Consider the following 23,878-nt stretch of genomic DNA (forward strand, 5'->3'; position numbering starts at 1 on the left):
ATGGGTTAACCTTTCTTTATTGATGCTGTTGTGAATTTTCATGGTGAGGAAAAATGAACACAACTGCTTAGGCTTACATTTCAGTATTTGCCTTTGAGCTTAAAACAGGGGAATCTTGAGAAAGTGATAAAATTGCATTTTATCATTCCTATCCTACTCTGAGTTTGTATGTGTATAATTAGGCAGTTCTAATAACTTCTACCTAATTGCATAATTGGATGATAATTAGAGACCCTTATTACTTTGGTTTCCTATAGTTGGATAAATAGACTGCCTTTCAGAGGATAAAAGAAATTTATTTCCAGTGGTACTGTAAGCTTTTTCAGACTCATGCCACCCCTGCCTTTCAAAAATAATTGTAAAATTCAGTTTGCATTGCAAACTAATCACTACATTCCGTCTTGTGAACAATATAACGGGTTTTGAATTTCTGCAGTTCTGTCTCTTCTCCCACCCTGAAAAGTGGGTGATGGATTTAAATCCTTTTGTTTAGTTGTTTTCCTTAAAAATATCTCCCATGTTTGACGTATGGAGACACAATGAGCATACTGCATCTTAGCATTATTGCAGGTATGTGACTAATTGGTTGGTACAAATTCAAGCTACGTGAGCAAACATTTTAGACAATGTTATATTTATTCTGTAAAAGGTATTACCTCTGCTAGTCCCTCTGAGTTTCTTAATAGATCAGTACACACAACAAGGATGTACCTTATAAACAGTTTCAGTCCAGTACTGGAGCTTCATTTGACCTACAGCATAGATCAGATGTGTATAGCCTTTATCCTCTGTTCCATCCATCCTTTCAGTGGCCCATCCCGATAAATAAAATTCTCATCCCAATATGTAAATTCCTTTACCTACAGCTGAAATGCTGCCACCTTTTGGCATTGAAAACTATTGACAAAAAAATGGTTAGCTATTCATTTTAAATCAGATGGCAAATGTTAGTAAGAACAACATAAATACCAGAATTAAATTTAGTTGGGGGACTGGAGCAAATTTCATAACTCTTTCCTGCCAAGACATAAATCAACTTATCTCTAAAATGGTTTACATAGCCACGTTTTCTTCTTCATAAACCCAGTAGAACATCCATGTTACTTCTCTTGGAATGATTTATGAGTTTTAAAATGCACGGAATCCTGGCATATGGTAGAGGTATAAATGTGAGTTACCACATGATTCCTCTGATTGAAGGGCATACAAACCAATTGTTCTGGTCCTCTTCTAGGAAGGAAATTGTTTTCTTTACACAACCTGCACAATTTACTAAGCTTATCAAAGGTGGTTTTCTCCCTCACTCGTACATGGCCACTCTGCATGCTATTAGTATACTTGTATCAAACTGTGGTTGTGGATCTGACCTAAAAGGAAAGAAAGCAAGCTTTATGCACAATCCAACTAACCCACTTGCAATTAAACTCCACTAACTATGCTCAAGCTTTTCAGCCTCTTCTCCTAGAATTTTCATACTTTTTTGTGTTAAAAAATAAAAATCTAAATTAAACTACGTTAGACCAAATAGCATACTTAAAAAATAATTACATTTTTTCAAAGGGCAGGACCTTCCAGCTTTAAAACAAAACAAGAAAACATTATGGTGTTTTTAACAGCCACAATCAAGAATGGATTGATTTTTTTATTATTATTATTTTTAAACAAGACTTTCCAAGTGTAAACTATATAGATGCATATATATATATATATATTTATATTAGGGTAAGCAGAATGTCTGATAGCTGGCTAAAACTGAGTTTTGAAAAGCAATAACAGATGTAAAGAGGTGATCATCTGTCTGTAAATCTCATGGGTAGCTTTTTGGCAGATGGGTTATGGTATTGAAGACTACGGTTAATCATTATTTGAAATGGTTCAACTTCTTGTCCGCTTTGAAATGTGTATCTGTGGGGAGAAGTTTGGTTTGAACCTCAGAAGATATTAAAAGTTCAGATAAGAATATTTTTGCATCTATTTAAATGTGGTATATGTTTGCAAACATCTTTTCAAGAGTGTTTTCTACTAATCTGAGAACATTAATTCACTGCATTTCTGTTTATTTGAACTTTTCTTCTTTGGTGTGAAATATGCAGATACTTAAATCTGCTCCTAAAGAACTAAGAAAAAACATTACAAGTTAATATTCAGTGGAATGTTATGCTCAGTGATAATGCTAAGAAGACAAAGTATCAGGGATTTCCTGGAAAGTGTTACATGGTTAAACTGACTGAGGTTGGACATTTCTTTATGATTATTTGCTTTAGCATGAATCTTGGTAGTGCTGAGCAAGTTTCTGTGAAACTGAAATTCCATGCAGCAGTGGAGTCACTGAGAGAACACAAGAACGTGACAGGATTCCTTGCTTTGGAAGTGGAAGTGCCTATGTTGGTGAATCCCTTTTTTCTCTTTCTTTGTCCAGGGTGATGTTGGGCTCGCTATGGGCAAACTCTATGGAAATGACTTCAGCCAAACTACCATCTCTCGCTTTGAAGCCTTGAACCTCAGCTTTAAGAACATGTGCAAGTTAAAGCCACTTCTGGAAAAGTGGCTCAATGATGCAGGTGAATGAGTCTGTGTATTTCTTCACCAGCCTATCAAAATCAGTAGCATTCTGAAAAACCCCGATAAACTGCTTCGTTTGTGCCCTTATGGTTTTATGAAGCCACCAAGCTTTGTAACTGTCCATGGGACAAATAAGGGTGTAGGAAAAGGGTCCATACTTCCCTTTTCAAGTGCCTATACGCATCTGAAATCATTCCAATATGAACTTTCAGAATTGTATTCTGCAGCCAGCTGAATAATTGCATGGGATGAGGTATAATACGTGTCATGGTTTTCCTCCTTCATGTGTGTTAGTGCATATAACTTCTAATCCTCTTCTAGCTTTCTTTTTTAGATGTGTAGTAGAGAGAGGGTTGCATGTTTTTTTGTTTCAGTAGGCAGAGCTTATTGCATTCATCTCCTCCCACACCCCTATGTGCGTTCTTTTCATCTGTCTCCAAGGGTCCATGTAAACACTCTCTTTCTCCCCATAGGAAGAGGTTTTTGTGAGTTAGGTTTTGCTTTTTCCTTCCAGATTATTTTTTCCTGGGATATAAGTCAGTCATGATGCCAATGTTGGTAGTGTTCTTTTTTTGGTTTGCCTTTTTTTTTTCCCCACCAGCAAAAGGAGCTTGGATGATGGTGCTAGGTGTTAGGATAGTGTTTAAGAGTGCCGTCAGCCAGTTTTTTCTTCCAAGTATACAACCATACACAGTATAAAACTGATGGATCTGCTAAACAGATGGCAGGGATGGTATGTGCCTTCCTATTTTTACCAAAATGAAGAGAGCTTTATGCTGTCATTCTGTTGTGCTGACAGCAGTTATCTTTAGGTAATCTAGGTCTGTGATAGAAAACATAAAGATCTTCACACTCAGTGCTCTAGTCCACAGGCCACCGGTCCCCAAACCTTCCAGCAGCAGTAGATGAGTCTAGTGCTGCAAGGAATGTCATGGTTTGCTTTTCCTGCTAGCCTGAAGAAATACTTGGATCTGTAAAGTCAAGTTAAGGACTGTAAACAGTGTCAGGGTCCTTCACAGCCTGGAATTTGGGAACCATTTTCTTTGGCTCTGATCCAGTTTCATGAAAATTTTTGGAAGAAAGATTTAGATGGCTTTAAAGGCTACTTTTAGGTAAAAGCAGGCAGCAGAAGCATACTGATGATCCCTTCCATTACATTACATTGGAGTGTTGGAGAATTTATTGTTACAGAACTCAGCTTGTTCTGTGGGGCTTTCAAGATGGAGAGGGGTTTCAGCACATTTATGGGTGCCATTACTGAAAAAAAAAAATAAATCCAGAAAATAATGAACTGAATGTGCTTGCCCATTTGAGCCTACCAGAATGATCTTAGGCATTATGAACTTTGACACCTGCTTATCACCCACAAACTCCAGTGCAGTGAGGGATCTCCAGCCATAATTAATCACTTTAAATTCCCTGCTGGAACCTGCCTGTTGGTTATTTTGCACTTTCTGCTACAAAGTGGGGTCAAGTGTGTTTTCTGTTTGCTCTTCTGTGCAGCCAGAAAGACAGGATTAGGGGCTGGCAGCTAGAGACCTAGTGAAGCTAAGGAGGGGGAGCTGCTAGCTGTGTAGGCTGTTCCGTAGAACTGCATAGCACTGAGTATCTGCTAAGATCTCCAGAGAGAAGAGGTTGAACACTGTGAAGCGGGCTATGAACTTCTTCCTATTGTGTATTGCAGAGTGGGTAAAAGAAATTTCAGGCTGCTTAGAATTGTTCAAAATTGCCTGTGATTTACAGCTGTGGCTCATGGATATCAGTTACTGCTCTTTTTATTTTACACTGTGACTTGCAGTGAATGAATGTGGGGTGGAACGAGATAAGGGAGACAAATTTTGTATAGGTATTATAAAAGGGATCCTGTGGTAGCATACAGGACCAGAGAGCGCCCTCTGGGCTTACTTGTAGCTTTTAAGTTTCAAGTATATGTTGTAATTTACAAGTACAGCAATTAATGTGTGTGATCTTCAGAAATCTCTATATATCTGGAATACATACTGAGTGGGTTTTAATATACCTTGCACAGGTGAAGCACACTTGCATTAGATTGCACCGCATTCAAATAAAGTCTCCTGATTTATGTTACTTTCTTTTTTCAGAAAACCTCTCGTCTGATTCAACTCTCTCCAGCCCAAGTGCCCTGAATTCTCCAGGGCTGGGGATTGAAGGCTTGAACCGTAGGAGGAAGAAACGCACCAGCATAGAGACCAACATACGTGTGGCCTTAGAGAAGAGTTTCCTGGAGGTCAGTGATCCTGTTGCTCTGCTCAGCCTATAAAGAAATGAAGAAACTTTGCTTAACAGTCATATCTCTTAGAGTGAACCCATTACTGTGCTATTTAGGAAAGTGCTTGTACTAAACAAAGTGAATACAAAGGCTGTGCCAAGAAGCATACATCAATGTCTACTTCACTTAAAACAAACAAACAAACAAAAAACCCACAACACAAAACCCCTCAAAAAAACTCACTGGTTCTTGCAGTTCACTGACTTTGTGATTTCACATTCCAAGATACTGAGCCATAGATCTAAGCTTGGTATTCTGCACATTGAAAGGAAGAAAAAAGATTACCCTTTCTAAGAATGGGTAGATGGGTGACAGTCTAAACATATATAATGTGAGGGTTTTAGCTGGCCTTATGTTACTCCTGTTAGGCACTTTGTGCAGCTATATGGGCGAATAGCCTCTGTAAGTAGTCCATTCAATCTACCTGTCTTTCATTTAGGTCTAGACAACTTGGGGTTATTCGGCTGTTGCTATAGTTAATCTCTCCTATTCCTTTTCGAGAGATGCTGAAAGAAAGATTTTCATATCAAGGTCTAGAATTCCTTGGAGGATTAACTCACAAGTCAGATCCCTTCTCTCAAAAAGAAGCATGTGAGCTTAGTCTTCATCACCCGTCTCTGAGGAGCACAGCTGTAACTAGGAAGATGGAGGGCAGGAATATCTATTGTGGTCTCTCTCTACTGTACCACTGACCAGATTCTGGATATAAATGGCCCATCCAGATTTCTGCCTAGTGAAGAAGCAGCTATAATGTAAAACTTCAGAAGGTAATTTCATAGCTTTTCAAGTACCGTTTCCTTTTCTCAGAACCAAAAGCCTACCTCGGATGAGATCACCATGATAGCTGACCAGCTAAACATGGAGAAGGAGGTGATCCGCGTTTGGTTCTGTAACCGGCGCCAGAAGGAGAAAAGGATCAACCCACCCAGCAGTGGTGGAACCAGCAGCTCGCCCATCAAAGCAATTTTCCCTTGCCCAACCTCACTGGTAAGGATCAAGAAACTGTGTTGACAAAGATCACTGGAAGAGATAGTTCTACTGTGCTCACTGTGGAAGTTGCACATGCTACACCTTCTTTGTACAGCAGACTTGTTCTCACAAATTTATATTTTACTGGCATTTTAAATATCCTACTCGCATACTAAGAGAGATAATGCTTACAAATCAGGCAGTAGTTGGGCCTTCAGTTGGGGTATTTTATTTAGTCAGCTCATGAGTAAATATTCTGACTAGCAAATTTGCAGTTGGGGTTATTGCTTTGAACGTATTTCACATAGTAACTCCAGTTTATATCTGGACTTTCTCTCTTGCCCAGACTTTTTTGTAAAATAATGGTAATAAAAAAACATTTAATAGCTCTACCCCTTCCCTCGTATTTTGGCTGCTCTGATAAGTAGATGAGCAGCAGTAAACTGCATCATCTGGAGACTTAAGTCACACAAATCCAATGATATCATTGTTGTCACTTTTAGTCAGGAATGATTTATATAAAAAAAGACATGGAACAAAGGAACAATTTAGCTAATACTCATGTAATTAATTTCCCACACTTGTATTTGCCTCAGGTAAACACAAACTTCATGAAAATAAGAGTAACAAAACACATGCATCAAGGTTCCTTCAGCTCCTTTGCTACCAATGTCCATGGAGGTCTGTTCTCATAAATAGAAACAGTAGCTATTAGATTTCATAGTAGCTATGCTAATAGGAATGTGGTGGAATTTATGTAGCCTGTAGCTGTCCTTTTGTAGTGTTTATTCCACCCTCATCACTGTAGTAGCTAATATCTTCCAGTACTTCATTAAACCATTAATTTTGGTGACGTGTCATTCTTTCCCCTCATCCTTGTCTCAGGATGTGTGCATGCAACTTTTTGTTTCAGGGGAAGAGATGTGTTAAATGTACTTAGTCTTTTTTTTATTTTTATTTTTAATTTTGTTCCCCAATTGGAAAGCAAGGTCTTGCTACCAAAGCAGAACATGGTGGGATTTGTGATAGTGTTTTAGTAGCCATGCAAGTTTACTTAGACCGCAACTTAAGAAAGCTCTCCATCATAAATTTCCCTTTTGTTATATACTGCCATTGAATGTAAGAAATTGAGGTGTTAACCACAGTCTCAGGTTTTTTCAGTGATGTTTCACTAAGCATTTTCACTCATTGTAAGCTTCTTGTAAGACTGTGCTACCCCTTAAATGGATATTCCAGCCCTGCTGCCCCCAGCCTTCACTGGCTGTGTGCTTTGTTGATTCCTTGCGTCAGCTCTGGAGATTATGTGTGCATATATGATTGGGATTAGTTTACTAGTTCGACTGCAAATTAACTATGTGAAGAACAATGATGAATTTTCAGTATGGCTAGATAACCAATCTGACTTGTAGCCTGGCTGCACAAGTGCTAGGGCTCTGAAGCAAGACCGGAGGGGAATGCTCCTTTTGATAGCAGCCTACTTTTGCATTGGCAGAGTCAGTCTTTGTAACCACGGGGTTAGCTGTATTAATTCTAGGTCACTCACTGCCCTGAAATATGGATTGTGACCTTGGCCTTAACTGTTCGGTGGGCAGATGACAGATATGATGCCTGGGCTGCATTAGTGGGAAGTGTACTATGTATCTAGCTCTTCTTTATTTCATACACTATTTGAGGTGGGTGGAAAGCGCTTAGATCTGTCCCAGTTGCCCAGTCTTGTTTAAAATGCATGAAGCATTTGACTTCCTATAAGAGGATATGCAGTATGAGAGAGATTTCTCTGATAATAAACTTAAAGGTAAGAGAGGGGAAAGGAGGAAGATTTTAGCCTATATCCTTGGCTATGTTCTCTGGGGCAATTCTAAAGGATTCATTTCTCTCGTTGTATAACAGCCTTCAAATATTACTGTTGGACACCATTTCTTGTCCATAAAAAGTCCTTTTTCTCCTTATATTTCATTTTTCCTCATAAGCTAGTTCCTCCAGCCTTAAATCTTTGGTGTTTTTTGTCTGTAATGTCTTCAGTTTATTGTAGCTTTCTTGTAATAAGCTGTCCACAAATAAAAATAGGTAGTGTCATTTGAATGTTTTAAAATTCAGAGATCCTTCCTCTGCCACAAGGAAACTTATCAAAGTAGAGCTTATAGTTTGGTTGAGTGAAAGCAAAAAGTTATTCTGTTTATCCATGTAAACACACTGCCCTAAATACCTTTGGTAATGCTGGGGCATTTAAATAATTTTATCAGAGAAAGGGATTTGGAGCTGAAAAGACGTTTAAACAAGAAAAAAACCCAGGCAGAAATAATGTATTTTGCAACTCTTTCTATAAGAGTGACTATTAAAACAAGGTGCTGTATTTGGGGGGAGGCAGAGAGGGAGGGCTAATTTGCAGTCCTGAGATAGTATGGATGTAATGGATATAGCTCCCTTCAAATACTGAATGATTAAGAATAAAGATATCGCTGGTAATTAGAGAAGGTGCTCTGGTTGGTCCACTGAATGACAAAGTAATGAAATTACAGAAAAGTTAGTTTATATGCAGTGTTTTCCCTGATAACTTCCTCAGCTGAGGATGGGAAGAAAGAAATTCAAGTCCAGTAGCTAACTCTTTGTCTTTTAACAGTTGAGCAGTTGTATTTTTTTTTGACCTCCAGGTGGCAACCACACCAAGCCTTGTGACTAGCAGTGCAGCTACAACCCTGACAGTCAATCCTGTGCTCCCTCTGACCAGTCCTGCTGTAACTAGTCTGTCAGTCACAGGTAAGGACTGATTTCTCTTGCTGCCACATTAACCATTTTACCCTTTTAAACTCTTAAAAAGGTCATTCAGTATTGGTCACTGGTATCCCAGCGCATTCTTGTCATTGTTCCTTGTTACTCCACAAGGAAACTTCAGTCTTTGCGACCATTTAGTTGACTTTTCTGGGGATAAAATCACAGGTGATGCTGAAATGAAATATGCTATATTCCATTGCTAGCTTCTAGAGCTCCTCAGCCTCCTGTCAGGAAGTGTCATTTCATTGTATTCTGAGCTTCTCATTTGGACTCTTGGTGTGTTTCTTGGTTCTATGGAAATGTGTGTTTGTCTCCCTTTCAGTTAGATGTGCAGTTCAGTTCAGGTGGGTAGTGGTTTCTGTTCGGTCATGTCTGTGTTTTGTACTGATCTAACCAGAATCAATCTTCTAGGCACAACAGAAACCACCTCCAACAACACAGCAACAGTGATTTCAACAGCACCTCCAGCTTCTTCAGCAGTGACATCACCCTCCCTGAGTCCTTCCCCTTCTGCCTCAGCCTCCACTTCGGAGGCATCCAGTGCCAGTGAGACCAGCACAACACAGACAACCTCCACTCCTTTGTCCTCCCCTCTTGGGACCAGCCAGGTGATGGTAACGGCATCAGGGTTGCAAACAGCGGCAGCAGCCGCATTACAAGGAGCTGCACAGTTGCCTGCAAATGCAAGTCTTGCTGCCATGGCTGCTGCAGCTGGACTAAACCCAGGCTTGATGGCATCCTCGCAGTTTGCAGCTGGGTAAGGATGAATTTTTCACACCCTTTTAGGTGAGATGACAGAAGAGGAAAGGAGAATTCTTGGGATAAATTGGTTTTATGTATCACTATTTTCTGGTAGCTCACTTGGTGATTCTAGTGTCATTTATGTCAAATTCTGAAGGTTTACTTATAGATAGTAATTGGCCATTCCCATCAATGTACACAAATATTGTTTTCATTTTACAGATGAAAAAGCTGTGTTGCAGAAATGTTGCTATTTGATAAGTCATCCATCCCACTGCAGAGCTTGACTTAAGAACTGCAACCTATCAGCAAATCATAAAATCTGTTCTACTAATTGTAAAGTGGAGAGCTAGTCTAGACCCACTTCACACCTCTGTGTTCATTTCTCCATCATGAGCAAGAAGCTGTAAAAGATGCATGATGATGTATCGTTGAAGTTTTAGTTTTAAAAATGTTGCTCCGAGAGATGACTCATTTCTTCAATTCCTCTTGATTTACACCTTTCTTATCTGAATCTGGGAGATTACAATAGCTCTCTAACGAGTGGCAATTTCCCCAAAATACTTTACAAGAATATTTCACAGCAACAATCAATACAAGTCATGTATTTACAGTGCCTGTACTTCAGGCATGTTGCTAACCGCACAGCTGAAAGGCAACATCTACTCAAGGCATCATGAAGGAAAAACTAAAATAAACTAAAATTAGCCCTTAATCTCTGGTCATTCCTGTTCCCCCCCCCCCTTTTTTTTTTTAAGATATGATGGTGTACTTCTGAACAGTGACAACCTTTTCTTAAAAGTAACACTCCGTCCCTTTGTCTTTGTTTCTTCTTCCACAATCTTGCTTCCTGCAGAGGTGCCTTACTCAGTCTCAATCCAGGGACGTTAGGTGGTGCTCTCAGCCCAGCCCTGATGAGCAACAGTACACTGGCAACTATTCAAGGTCAGTAGTGTTCCTTTTAATGCATCTCTGTCATACAACTTCAGTTTACATGTTTTGTTTTTCTCTACCAAAAAAGAACACTGACTCCTCAGCATTGGACATAAATGTTACAGGAGTAAAGGTTTTACAAAATTTAAATGCACAAATACATTTTATGTATCACAGAGATAAGAGCAGCTTCAGAAAGGGGATTAGAACTATCTATGATCTTGTGATTTACAGGAGGCATTTAAGATATTGAATGCGATCTGGAGTTTATTTTGTTATCCTCCCTCCATTGGCATGTATCTCCAGCAAGTTAGAGATTTGCTTTTTATAGCTCTTCTAGCATAAGCTTGAGCAGAGTTGTGCTGTTCTGAGGTCTGTTAGGAGGGCAATTCTGAGCAATACTTGATCCTGAATCCTTGTCCTCATATGTATTTAAAAAGAACCCACAACAACCTATGTCCTGAAGTCCTTATGTAGAAGTTTAAATCCATAAATCCTTGCTCAGAGGAGTAAAGATTTATTTTGGAAGTGCCATGCAGCCAGAAATTTCCACTGACTTTAGCAAGAGTTGTTCTCAGTTCACAGTTTGTCATCTGTAAAAACTAGATAGTGCAAATGCCTAAAGAGCTGGCTAACCTATGTATTCAAATATCCTCTAAACTAGCTTAACAAATCTTGTTTCCAGGGTACAAGAACGAACCATTTCGTAAAGTGTCACAGATAAATTTAGGAGATCATAATCTAAGGCAGACTGAACCCTGTAGACTGGTGAGAGTAAGTTGTAACAGTGGTTTTATGTCAACATTTAAAATGTTAACGTTCAAGGCTACATGACCTTCTTCATCTTGTGACAGCTGTCATTTCATGTGAGCACTCAATCCTTTCCAGTAGAGGTTGCCTGAATGTACAGGTTTTCTGTGGCAGGAAATGTAGACCAGTATTGCACTTAAAGATCTGAAGAAAGGCATGATGGAATTAGTTTAGGAGCAGACGACAGAGGCATTTTAGTATCTGCAAGGTCTTGTCCACTCTTCATAAAGAGTTGTTTTTTAAAAAAACAAACTAGGATGAGATGACTGTTGTTAGTGGTGTAGAGAGCACGCATATCAGAAAAAGGAAAATGCAGAGACCAGTTGCTTTTAGGCGCATTTTGCATTATTGCTTACTGCTAATGTTATCTCCTCCCTGCTCAATTTTCCCTTTTTTAGCTCTTGCATCTGGTGGCTCTCTTCCAATAACATCACTGGATGCAACTGGAAACTTGGTGTTTGCCAATGCTGGAGGTACTCCTAACATCGTAACTGCCCCTCTGTTCCTGAACCCTCAGAACCTTTCTCTGCTCACCAGCAACCCGGTTAGTTTGGTCTCTGCAGCTGCAGCCTCCGCAGGGGCCTCTGGACCAGTCGCCAGCCTTCACGCCACCTCCACCTCAGCCGAGTCCATCCAGAACTCTCTCCTCACGGTGGCCTCTGCGAGCGGGGCCACGTCCACCACCACTACTGCCTCCAAGGCACAGTGAGCTGGGCTGAGCTGTGCTGCCAGCAGCCTGTTTCACTGTGCGGTGGGATTGGCTGCCAGCGGGGTTTATAAACTGAAAATGTGATGGGCATCCTCTCACCGTGTTGCTGGGGACAAGGGAGAGAAGGAAAAATATAAAAAACAAAAGCAAAACAGGAAGGATTTAAAGCTGGGACAGACATTTGCCTAATTTTATAATAAACACTGTCTTTTCAGGATCGCTTCATGGATCGGAGAACTTTCTAACCAAAAATGTAAAAAAAAACAAAAAACAAAAAACAAAAAAAACCACAAAAAAAGCGAAAGGACTACTTATCATTTCCAGCAGTCACAATGACAAGTTAAGGTGGGTTATCAGCTCAAACATAGGAAGGGGATTTCTTGTTTCTTTTTGGTCTAAATATCTTTCTTTTTTAATTATCATTTTATAGGTCTGTTGTACAGGCCATTATGTCATACAAGGTGTTTATAATCGTATCAATCGTGTTGGGGGTTCCTTTCTTAACTGGTACAACTTAGGCAGGCCTGTATTACTGGTGTATCTCTATTATTATTATTATGATTATTATTATTATTATTTTTATATGTATAGTTTGGACGCATTTGTCTTTTGCTCCTGGATTATTTTCAGCGAGCTCCCACACCACGGGGGGAGGGCGGGAGGGTGGAGAGGACGAATGGAGCACAAATAGACTTTCTGTCCTAATCTTCTGGGAATGTTCTGAACAGTTTCCTCATCCTTGAATTTGCCTAATGGTTACTTGTAGGGGTCAGAAGAATTTATGTTCATCATTTAGGCAGGAAGCTCAGTGTAGCAGTAGAGATCATTGTGTGCAAACTTCCAGGCTGGTCTATGCTTTTTAGGCAGAGGTAGGAATTAGTTCCAAACTGCAGTTCTCCTTCTGTCAATTATTTAGAGGAAAATGGCCAAATTCTGCTCTTAGCTTTGTGTGCATGGTTTCTTTTTACTTCAGAGAGTGGGATTTGACCTCCTGGGTCTAGATTGTGTGACATACCGATGACTGTTCTGTTCTATTGATTTGATTTTGCTGTTAAGAGCATACACAAATATTTTTAAAATGTCAACTTACCCAAGCTAATTGGCAGTATGTAAAGCAGCATTTACAGTCCTAGATTCCCACCAGGTGAATTGGTACATGATTTCAAAAGGTCAGATTCTCCCTATTCACAGCAATATTCCTTTTCTATTAATTCTGATGCTTCCAACATTGTATTTAGAAAAACTTTCTGGTAAAAAAGTACTTCTGGCTGCAAAACACAGAAGCCAACAATATGAGAACAGAAGTTACCATCGTTTATGCCAGCACAATAGAGCTGACTCTGGGGCTTTGCACATACTTGGGTGATCTCATGTAGTCTCTGAGCTGTGATGCTGCTAGCTATGTAAAAACGGCAATAAGCATCTCTGACCCAGAGCGTCAGGGCTTGCCTGCCACTGTAACTATCTTTTCAAGGTTGATTCTGATCCATGTAGCAAAGGATATTTACGTGGATGAGGAAGACGAACTGTACAGAAGTTAGATCTGTATATTCTTAAATATACAATCTAGTATCTGAACCAAAAAAAAGATTTTTAAAAAGAGAAGACTGGATCACTGCAATGCAGTTCACTTTGAACTTTCCATTCCTGATGGATTTAAAGGTTTCTGCCATGTGTATAAAACTAAATTTCTTTTAGCTAGCAAGGGTATTAGAAGAGTCCCTTTCCCCCCACCCCCTTTTCTTTTGTCACCAGAGTGTCCTAAAATAATGAGCTGATGCAGCTATGTTCATTTTGTTGATAATTCAGGGGGATCCTGGAGCTTCTCATCCAAGATCCAGAAGGCAGCAACTTTAAACTCTACATATGCTTTGGTTTGTGACCTAAGCATGTGGGATTTGCGTTTGCACTCAAGTGGCAGAACCCCTTATCTCTCCCCCCACCGCCGTGTTTTTGCTCTGTTCATCTCTTACTCTCCACCTTCCTGTTTTACTGAATATTTAAACCAATTATCCCTAAAACTTCAAAACTAGTGAACTGCAAGCAGGGAAACTAACAAATGTCCGTCCACCGTTTCTAATGTGTTTTTGATTTTTTTATGTTTTATTTTTTTAAAACTAAGCTTGAACCAAAGTCAATTTCTAGCGAGCTGCTGTACTAATGGACTAGTTTGTATAAGTGCAGTTCAGATGCAGAGAGGCGATAGATGCTACTGACAATTTCTTTTTCATTTGTCTTTTGTTTTTATTAATTTTATATAAAAGTTGCTGCTTGTTTTTAATCTTTTTTTTTTTTTTTTGGTTGGTTGGTAATTTGTGTTATCCTTGGGGCAGACTCTTAACTTGATTTTAATTTGTATTCTTTTATTTGATGTGTAAATAGAATGGCAATGTCAGGGGATTGTTAATCCAACAGGTCCCACCCTCATCCCACCAGTATGGATAAATCTAAGTATTTTTGATGTGTCTCTATGACTTCAGGCTGTGCAGGAGACTTTTAGGGCTATGAATAATACTGCAGAAATGGAAATGGCCCACAGTAATAGCTTCAGAGCAGTAAAAGGTATAGCTGGGTGAGCTTCAGGGAGGTAAGGAAGAAGTGGAAGAGGAGATGCTGGTACCCACTATGTTGGTCTGGAGGCCATAGCATGGACTACAGTTTCTACCAAAGGAATGCAAGTCCCTGGGACTTGTGTTCAGTGAAGTAAGAGGATGGGGAAAACTGGAGCTATAATGTTCCTTCCTGACTCTGAAAGTCCCTGCTTACTTTCATGCCTGTGCAAAAATACGATTTATCAGGAAGGTTTTTTTCTTAAAGGAGGGTTACTACCGATATATCCTCTACTCCTTAAGGGTTTTGTGGCAGGGTGGGGGGGCATAGTCCTTGCGTATATCTAGGAAACACAAAGAAAGGTGGGCCTTAAATCAGCGGAAAATCCTCTCTCTACAGTTCAAAGAGACTGTGCCATTAGCTGTCTGAATGAGTTTTCATGTCCCATTCTTGCTGGTTTGTGGTTGGGAGAGGGTCTTGTTGAGTACATATCTGGAACACTAATGCAGCTTGGATGGTTTATTTATTATAAAAATCTGCTTTTTTTCCTGACTACCTTTGCATTGGTCACATGGCTTTGGTGTGAGCACCTTATACCCCCTTACCCTCCTCCTCTCTACCCCATCACCCTCTCTGGGGCCCAGATTCCAGGGAATTTCTTAGCAAGTCTTTTTCTGAGAGAAACTGGAAACTTGGAGTAGCCACATATCCAGAAAGGGCTTGGTTTTGCTTGCAGAAGCTGACATAATACCCAAACAGCACATATCCCATGGTGTCCATCACCAACGTGCTCTGATTCATTGTCCTAAAACATCCCAATGACTGACTTGCTCCTGGAGCCTGCTTTTCATCCCTAGCAGTGTTTTGTCTCATGGATACTGGCTACCTGCAGTGTTTAGGTGAAAGGTAGAAATCAGATTGGCAGTGGGTGTACATCTGCCTAGTTAGAGTGCATATGCTCCTTCAGAGCATGAAAGGAATATGAGATAATGTACTAGAATTTAGCAGAAGTTTGTTTTTTAGATCATAAGCATGTTGACAGCAGAAATTGATGCATCTGAAAAGAGATACTAACAATTGTATACAGACCTAGTAAATATGATCAGAAGGAATTTCATAGCATGTTAGAAAAGAATAATAGCATCTCTTTTTCAGAGCTCCATGTCTTCGTATTTAAAGATGTGTGCGTTGCTTTTCTTTCATAGTTGCAAGCATGCCAAAGTACATATGCAGGAAAAGAGAAGGTGAAAAACTCTCTCATTATAGCCAAGGACAGTTAGCTCAAAAAGCGAGAGATTTACAGAGACACAAATACAGATATGCTCTGAAGGTCAAGAACAATTTAGGAAATAGCTTCAGGATGAGGTGTTGTAGGCTAGTGACGAAATTTTTGCTGATGTTAAGAAAATGTATCCCAGTTTGGCTTTAGCACACTTGATCTCCTCAGAACCTGCTCTCCGTAGCCACCATAGAATGATTCATGAACAGCTCATAGAAAGTACCCACAGATATGGCTGCTTACAAGAGTCACATCTGTCTATTTAAATCTCCTTAAGAGGATTTATTTTGTTTCCGAGTTATTGTGCAGTATGTTAGTCTAAGTACATTTTTATCATGTTGCTCTGAGATGGTGTGTATGTGCATGCACTCAAAAAATTGTTGGGGAGATACCATGCTTGTTATGTTCACAAGTACCTGATTTTTAAGAGATTTTTTTTCCAGCTCATAGGCTAGTGTCACTTCAGTTAATTTTATTTTTTTTTTTTCTCTTTGGGTAACTTGTGATGACGCATCATTGCTCTGCTACTTCTTAGGATCCTCTGCTTCAATAAATAGTTGTTGAAACACAAATTAAATCGGATTGAAAAAGTCACTTTACCATGAATGGGAAATCTGTGCTCAGCGGAACCAGCAAGGAGAACATGCTTGAAAGTTAGTTGGATCTTCATGTAGGAATGTGCTGCTGCTGTTGCTCAGTAATTTTGTTTGAGTGCTAGTGAGATTATCTTGTAAGAGAAAACTAAAATGCCAGAACATTAAGAGGAATACATATCTTCTGATGGCTCGAACTGTAGACCTTTTAGGACATCAGAAACTTCAAGTTTGAATTTTATCTTTAAATGAACAGGCTGACAAAGAGATTCCCAGTGGAAACATGATGTATTGGAGTTACAGCTTGTGATTTTTGCACCTTTTAGGTTAATCAGGGGAATGCCAACACTGAGCAAAGAAGCTTTCTGCTGATCTTAACACATGAGAACAATTGTCCTCTCATAGCATGATTGCTTTCCATTTGAGCAAGAGCAATCCACTGCCTCTACTTTTACCCATTATTTTAATTTTGCATACTTTACAGTGAGCATTAAATGTAGACAAAAATTTTATACTTCTGATCTTTTGGTATCTTGCAAAATCTTTTAGGATAATTAATTCCTTTTTTTTTTAAAAAAAAAAAAAAAGCATAGAAATAACCAGTTTTGCTCAGGGGGCAGTAAGAGAATGACTGTTGCCAAAACATGTTAGAGAAAATTCTCTGTGTGCATCCATGCCAATGATTGTGTGAGTAATAGAAAATTTCTTTTTTTTTACTTCTGTCGGAACTATAACCTAATGTTTTGGGTTGTTCTAATGTTTAAATGTCATCTCTGTAGGCCTTGTGGTGTGCTTTGGCTCAGCACACATTTCTGCAGTTGAGTTATATTCCCTCTTTCTTTGTTGCAAATGGAGCAGAACACTCATTACAGCTGGAACCATACCACAGATACTAAACCAAAGCAACATCTAATTTACCTTAAATATCAATTGATATTTTCTTAGATAAAAATTTACTTTACAAAATCATCTTAGAGAGACAAGTAGCTTCTCATGGTCATTAGTGTGTTTTGGGACAGACAAAATAGTGCATCTGGTCCAAACTGTCAGTGATACTTGGTTTTAAACCAGAAGTTCAAAATGTAGATCTACTTATTGCCACGTTAACTTTATTAAGAGTCACTGTTCCCTATTCCTGTTCTACCTGAAATGGTTAAATGATGTTTATCTGCAGGGTATACCTGTTGGATGTACACCTGACTGTTGCCTAGGGTGGAGTGTTACTGAAGGAGTAAGCTAGCCTGCTCGCCCCCACTGGGTTTGCAGTTGTCAGTCCTCACACAGCCAGCTCAAATTTCTTTATATTTTTGCAACCAATACCTCTTACCTCTCCCTCCCTTTCCAAAATACTATAGCGATACAGAATTCAAGATACATACCTTGCAGAGGTTCTACCCTTTTCAGTCATTAAATCTCACTGCTATTGCTGCTTGTGAGTCTTGCTCTTCTCTCCAGCAGGGAGACCCCTAAAATACGTTAAAGATTTTTGACAGAGGAGGCTTTGTCATAAAGTTATTGACTCATGGTTTGCAATTTCTTAAAATGTTCATATCTTTGGCTGTGTGATCTGAACGGCACCTGGTTGCCTATATGTCAGCACAAGTAGTTTCAGTGCTTTTGGAACAATGAAAAGAAGCGACTCTTGTACTTGGATATCTTCACAGGCAAACACACAGAGTAATGCATGAAAAAGAACTTGATATTTTTTCAGCTTCTCTGTCTTCATTGAATCTGTCTGCCACTTTTCACAGGACACTTTTAGTGGGTACATGCTCTGAGCTTTTACCCCCATGGGATGCTGTTAGGAGGGCGTTAGGAAGATTGCACTGGAATTACAAATAGTTTGACTGTGGGAGAAAAGACACGTTTTAGTTGAGTAGACAAATAAGATCAGCACGTAGGACGTATCAGGTGCTACTTTTCTGACTGAATTCCTAAAACCGAAGCAAGTACTGGGCTTTGTCTTGAGGCTGCTTTTAGCTCTGTCTGCAATACCTTGCTAAGAACCGTCCGTAACTGGAATAATCTGGGCCCCCTCCCTCCTTCCTCCCCCCTCCCTCCTTGTTCCTTCCCCCATCTTCCCTCAGCGAAAGGTAGCACCATACAGCTCTGAGAACAATACTTGTGGGTAGCAGCTGGCTTCTGGCACCTTCATAAAATACCTCAGCATAGCTTAGCATTGTCGCAGAACTGGTTTTAAACTGAAAAAATCAGAAGAGAAAAGCAAACTTTATAAATAGTGGAGATAATTCTAGCTGTAGAGTTTAGTTGAACTGATGTTTATTATGATTGATAAACATGATTATGCTGTATGTATTTGAGATCCTGTTTATAGGTTACAACTTTATAGGGTCGGGTGGGGGCGGGTGGATGTTGGGGGCAGAGAAGGGGGTTGACTGTGTTAGAAGGAAAATGTTTGCTCATGAATTTTTTTCCTTGTATCTGTCTTGCCAAAGGAAACATTTTGTCGCTCCTGGGTTTGGGATTGTTGTTTGGTTGGTTTATCTGTGGTCTAATCTGCAGCACAGCACGTGGTGGCATGCAGGTTATTGATTGGGTTGCTGTTCAGGGTCCTTTTGAGTGTGCGCACACTTCCCTCCCTCTTGGCCTTTCCTTGCCCTTCGCTGGGATCTAAAGATGAGGCAACGCGTATCCGCGAGGCTCGGGGGAAAGAAGATGGCTGTACTGGGTTAGAATCAACCTAGGTGGTGTAAATCCATTTCAGTTAGTTGAGTTGCTCCAGAGCTGAACTGGGTCCGTTGTGTTTAACTTCGGGGAGGGAGAAGAATGGTTGTCGCATCTTAATCTATCTGGGAGAGCAAAAGTGAAACAGGTTCCTTTTATCCCCCTTGTCTTGTTACTGAATGTAGGGCTTGTAGTGCTTGATAATAGGTGGAAAACTTTTTAAACACTTCCTTTTCTAATAGCAATGCTAATCCTGTCTAGACCAAAAACTATGAAAGAAAAAACCAAACTGAGAAGTGAAAGCTAACCTACTCCTAACACCTGGCTGGTGTGCTTGAAAGGGTTGAAATACTGTGAGACGGTCGTGGGAGAGGAGCTTTGAGGGGTTGTTGGCGAGGGAGTGGGTCGTTCTCCTGGCATATGTCTTGCTGTTGCGGTGGGAGTAGCGGAAGAGCGAGTGGTTATTGCCTTGGGGAGGGTGTTGCAGCCCCCTCCATCTGGACCCAAGGCTCCCTTCTCGTTTCCCTTCGAGGCTGATGGAGTGGGGGAAGAGGGGAGGGGTGTGCGTGGGTGTGTGTGCAAGTGCATGTGTGCGCAAGCGTGTGCGCCTGGCTGTGTGTGGTGATGGAGAGAGAGAGGTGGGTTTCTAAAGGAGCTCGGCTCCACTGGGGTGGGAGAATTCCCAGTGGCCTCGTAGAGAACCAAAGGCACTCATACGTTGTCAGCTCTGCTGTTCCCAGAGCGGGTAAGAGGAAAAGCTGGGTGGGGTTTTGTTGAGCTTCGGGTCAGTGTCCCTTTCTGTAAGGACCTCATCTCTTGTGGGTGCTCCCACCTTTTCTGCATAGAGTTGCTTTTGCTCTGTGAGGATAAAGGGTGTGTGGGGCTTGCCCCGTGCTGCAGGTCTTAGGCTGATGTTGGGATACAGTCAGGGAAAACTGTTTCTTTCCTTCGAATGTGGAAGCAGTGTAGTCCAAGGTCAGAGTCTGTTCAACAGCTTTTGCGTATGTGGTCTTTCTCTTAAGGGAGGGACCTTGAAGACTCCTTTCTTTGCTCCCCAAAGTAGCCTTGTACATGTTCATGTATAGTGCTATTGGGCTGAGTTGTTTTATCAGTGAACTTGGTGAGCTCTTGTGAAGAAAGGGAGGGAGGGAGAGGTGGGTTGTCCAGCTACTCTTCCTCTGGACACCAATCGGGTTGCAGAACTTCACTGAAAGCTTTACTAATAGAATTGTTGTTCTGACATTATGTAAAAGTGGTATTAATATTGTGTGACTTTTCAAAGAGCTAGTTAGATTTATAGATAGGTAATAGGGATATTGAAGAAATGACTTCTCAAAGAAAAGAGCACTTGGAACAAAAGAAGTGGAAAACAAGGTGTGCTTTAAGGAAAACAAATCTGAGGAAGGAAATGAAACAGCTTGTGGGTAGGCGAGGGAAGATGATACCCCTTGGCGTTCCTTAGCACTGCTGAGGCTCAGCCCCAGAACTGGAACATACCCCCTCTGCCTTATTTCATCTCTCTACCAAACAGGACATTGTCAAGTAGCTCAGACCAAAATGCTGATCTGTCTTAAAACTGTGTCGGTCTGCTGGTGAATATTCTCTGGCAGAGCTTTACATAAAACCGTAAGATACTTAATTTATCACGTTAGCTTCCCCTTTCCTCCCAAAATTCTCTTATCTGTTGTAGGCCCCACTTCAGGATTCATACTGCCTTTGCCGAATTTTGTAGCAGCAGCTACTTAAGCCCTATTCCCTGAACGTGAGAACGTTGTGCGCGGATGAAGCTGGCATGTTGCGGTGCTATAGAAATCTGAAATTCTTAAACGGAAGGAATCCTAAGACATTGGAAACGGCATGCCAAGGGGCAAATCGTGGAGATCGCGCAACCCCCTTGAGAAACAATTTAGGACAAGAGCACCTGTGACAGTGTCCTGAGAACAAGGCAGTTGAGACAAAACCTTTAGTTCTTCCCCCGTCCACTCTGTATGTGTCGGCCTCTGTGACCCTGGTGCTCCCTGCACCCAAGCGAGTCCGAGGAAAACGCAATGCGAAAGACGTGGAGATCAGCGCCGCTCCCTGCGAGTTCCTGGGGAGCTGGACTGGGCCTCCCTGTGAAACGGGGAGGGGAAGGGATCGCTGCAGAGCCGCCCGCGGGTGGTCTGAAGAGGTCTGGAGCAGCGCTGGTGCCCGTGGGGCGCCTCGCGTGCCAGCAGTCTGCGGGAAGGACCCGGGCAGTAACTTCTTTGTCCCCACCAGTGCTGTTGTTCCATTTCCTTCCTCTGTGGTAGTATCTAAGGCTAGGTGTGAGTAGGTGTGGGGTGTTTATCCGCCACAGGTACAGGAGCTGTCGTATACCTCATTTCTAACTCGTAACTGAGTAACTTGCTTTAACTTTCTCCAAACCCTACAGAGTTGCCAAGTCTGCCCTCCCTCCTTTGATTAACACTGAACTCTGGCCTATAGCACCCCGTGACCTGCAACCTGGGGAGTGACCCCCTAACGCCTCTGAATGTCGCTGCTTAAAAGCTACTGCAAAGTGAGGGCAAATTGCAATCTTATCTTATTTCCTTTGGTTACAAGGGGTCCTCTTGATTAGTCTGTGAATATCCACTCCCTCCCCTCCACTCTCCACGGAAGAGGGCTGCCCAGGCTGCCTTTCCCCCACCCCGGGGCAGCTGCCCCCAGGCTGTGCTGAACCCCAGGGCCCAGAGGCGCTCTCAGCCCAGTGCTGTGTACACGCTACTCACTTTTTAACATGACCAAAAAAAAAAGGAAAAAAAGAAAAGAAATCTCCAAATATTTAATTTTCTTCTTTATTATTTGACAATCCTGTATCCCTTCCCTGCTCCCCAACCTGGCCAGAAGCTGCATCCTTAACCCGGTCCATCTTTATTTGAATGTAGTTCCCCTACCCCTATGGGAAAGAGAAGCTTTGTCAGGTCACGGTGGCTGCTATAAGTCGGGAGGGGGCGGTTTCTTTGTTTTGTTTTGTTCTTTTAAAATTTCCAGCCAAAACCAAAGATTTCCTAATGATTGTATAAACTCAAAACAAACAAACAAACCAAAGACAAAGGGTGTCTTCAGCACCAAGCCCATCTGTGAGGCCGGCCTGGCTGGGGTGAGGGTCTCTGCCAGCTGCCAGCCTGGGGGGGCTGCCCCGGGCGAGGGGGCACTGCCCTGGGCCCTGGGCCCAGCCTCCGAAAGGCCCCGGGAAGAAACTCGCTGCCCTGGGGCAAAATCTGGGGCGCAGGTGCTGGGAGGGATGGCTGGGGGCTTTGCAGGTGGGTTGAGGAGCTGAAGACTTGGGTGCAGGATTGGCTGCTCTGCTGGGTGCTTTAACCCTCTGGGGGCTGGGTGATGTTGATTAATACACGCTGAGGTGCACTTCTGAGCTTCCCCCCTCCCCCCGTCACTGCTTGGAAGAGGCTGTCCTGTTGTGAGAAATCCCTGAAAGAAGCAGCAGCTGCTTTTCATTTCTCCTCTAGTTCCTTTTTTCTAGATTTCTTTTATTTTTGCAGCACCACTGTGCAACTATGCATTGTATTTCTCAACCTTTTATGCTAGGTAGATGCCTGTGACTTTTTAACTTTTTGGGGGGGGATTGCAAATGGAGGAACTTTTTACATGGATCTTTTTAATCTCAGTTGATTGGGGGGTGTTTGGTTCTAGGGTCATACAAGCTCTATCCCAAAGCAAAATCCAAATGTTAATATTATTAGCCTGATGCAGATACCAAAGATAATTTCTTTCCTGCAGAACCTTAGACTTGTGTATTAAGTACGATTACCCAGCACTTGCATTAGTCTAACCTCAGTAATTCCAAAGCTTAGATGTATATTTTGGTATATTTCTGGGATATTAAAAAATTGTCGTTTAAATTCTTGTTTGTTTCAGTGTAATGCTCTTAAAGTCATAGCATGGAGATAACTGAACTTGTCCTATTCTTAGTAGTTTGAAATAATAGTATTTTTGTATGTTTTGGGTGTGTCTATGTATGTATTAACATAACAGTTTTCACTGCCTAGGTGTTCATAAATTTAAAAAAAAAAAACAACAACTAAGGGTTTTTAAACTGTACATAATATTCCATGAGGAATTTCCACCAGACTGCCAATTTGGATCGCATTTTCACTGACGGCTGCTCCCAACTGGGATTCTTTCTTTCTTTTTAAAGAGACAGCATGTTCTTTTTTTTTTCCCCATTGACCTGAGGTTCTTTCTCAGCATAAAGGGGTTTTCACTGTTTTTCAGGGATGGGCCAAAGAGGAATTAGCTTAAATTTTGTTTTAAAAAAATATTTAACATGTTAGTTTGAAAACTAACCCTTTGTATGAAGAATTGGGAGTTAATAAACAAGCCCTTTCTTCTAAATCCGACAATAGTTTTCAAAGAGATGAGGATTTGTGAATGTCTGTAGCATCTGGGCAGTCCCTTTTTGCTTCATTTCTAAGACAGACAAATTTTCAGTCTTAGTGGTTTCACTACTCTGTGCAAATGCCTGCTTTACACTGGCTGGGAGGTTTTTTTTTTTTCTCTTGCCCTTCCTCATATACTGCATTTATATGCTTCAGGTCAGCAGAACACTTGAAACTGAGGGCCGTATGGGAATACCTGTACCCAAACGCAACTCAAGCTTTTCTTGAGACTGAAATGTGAGAGTCCCACACATTTCAAAACCTTGCTGATCACACTAGGGGTGAGGAGGAAGGCGAAATGCTGTCTCTTTAAAGATGTCCTTTATTATTATTATTATTATTATTATTGTTATTATTATTATTTTCCCAGTGGTTGCCTACAGATAGCTGTAGGCATTGAGAGATTGTGTAGATTACAGTAAATCAGAATGAAAAGGTAGATTTTGTGTAGATGCATTTGTCTGCTGTAATTTTTTATATATATTAAACTTACTGTAATTGTACAGTTCATTTCTGTTGTAAACATCATTAAACCATTTTCCAAGTGTTTTAACATGTATGCACTTG

The 23,878-nt window shown here is 41.0% G+C and overlaps 1 protein-coding gene across 7 annotated transcripts in view; it reads left to right on the forward strand.

The window, feature by feature from the left end:
• The window catches only part of POU2F1 (POU class 2 homeobox 1), a 144,442-nt gene that overhangs the window by 96,585 nt on the left and 23,979 nt on the right, over positions 1 to 23,878 (forward strand). For 6 of the 7 annotated variants that reach the window (XM_052794358.1, XM_052794359.1, XM_052794362.1 and 3 more), the window contains 7 exons: positions 2,420 to 2,561; positions 4,665 to 4,810; positions 5,660 to 5,839; positions 8,473 to 8,578; positions 9,005 to 9,350; positions 10,191 to 10,279; positions 11,476 to 23,864. In XM_052794358.1, the coding sequence (XP_052650318.1) occupies positions 2,420 to 2,561; positions 4,665 to 4,810; positions 5,660 to 5,839; positions 8,473 to 8,578; positions 9,005 to 9,350; positions 10,191 to 10,279; positions 11,476 to 11,786 (1,320 nt within the window). In that variant the 3' untranslated portion in view covers positions 11,787 to 23,864. Of the gene's footprint in view, positions 1 to 2,419; positions 2,562 to 4,664; positions 4,811 to 5,659; positions 5,840 to 8,472; positions 8,579 to 9,004; positions 9,351 to 10,190; positions 10,280 to 11,475; positions 23,865 to 23,878 lie in introns of those variants that run through there. The other variant, XR_008236264.1, reaches the window with a different exon arrangement.

The sequence above is a fragment of the Harpia harpyja genome, chromosome 8 (assembly GCF_026419915.1).
Source record: "Harpia harpyja isolate bHarHar1 chromosome 8, bHarHar1 primary haplotype, whole genome shotgun sequence".
Taxonomy (NCBI): domain Eukaryota; kingdom Metazoa; phylum Chordata; class Aves; order Accipitriformes; family Accipitridae; genus Harpia; species Harpia harpyja.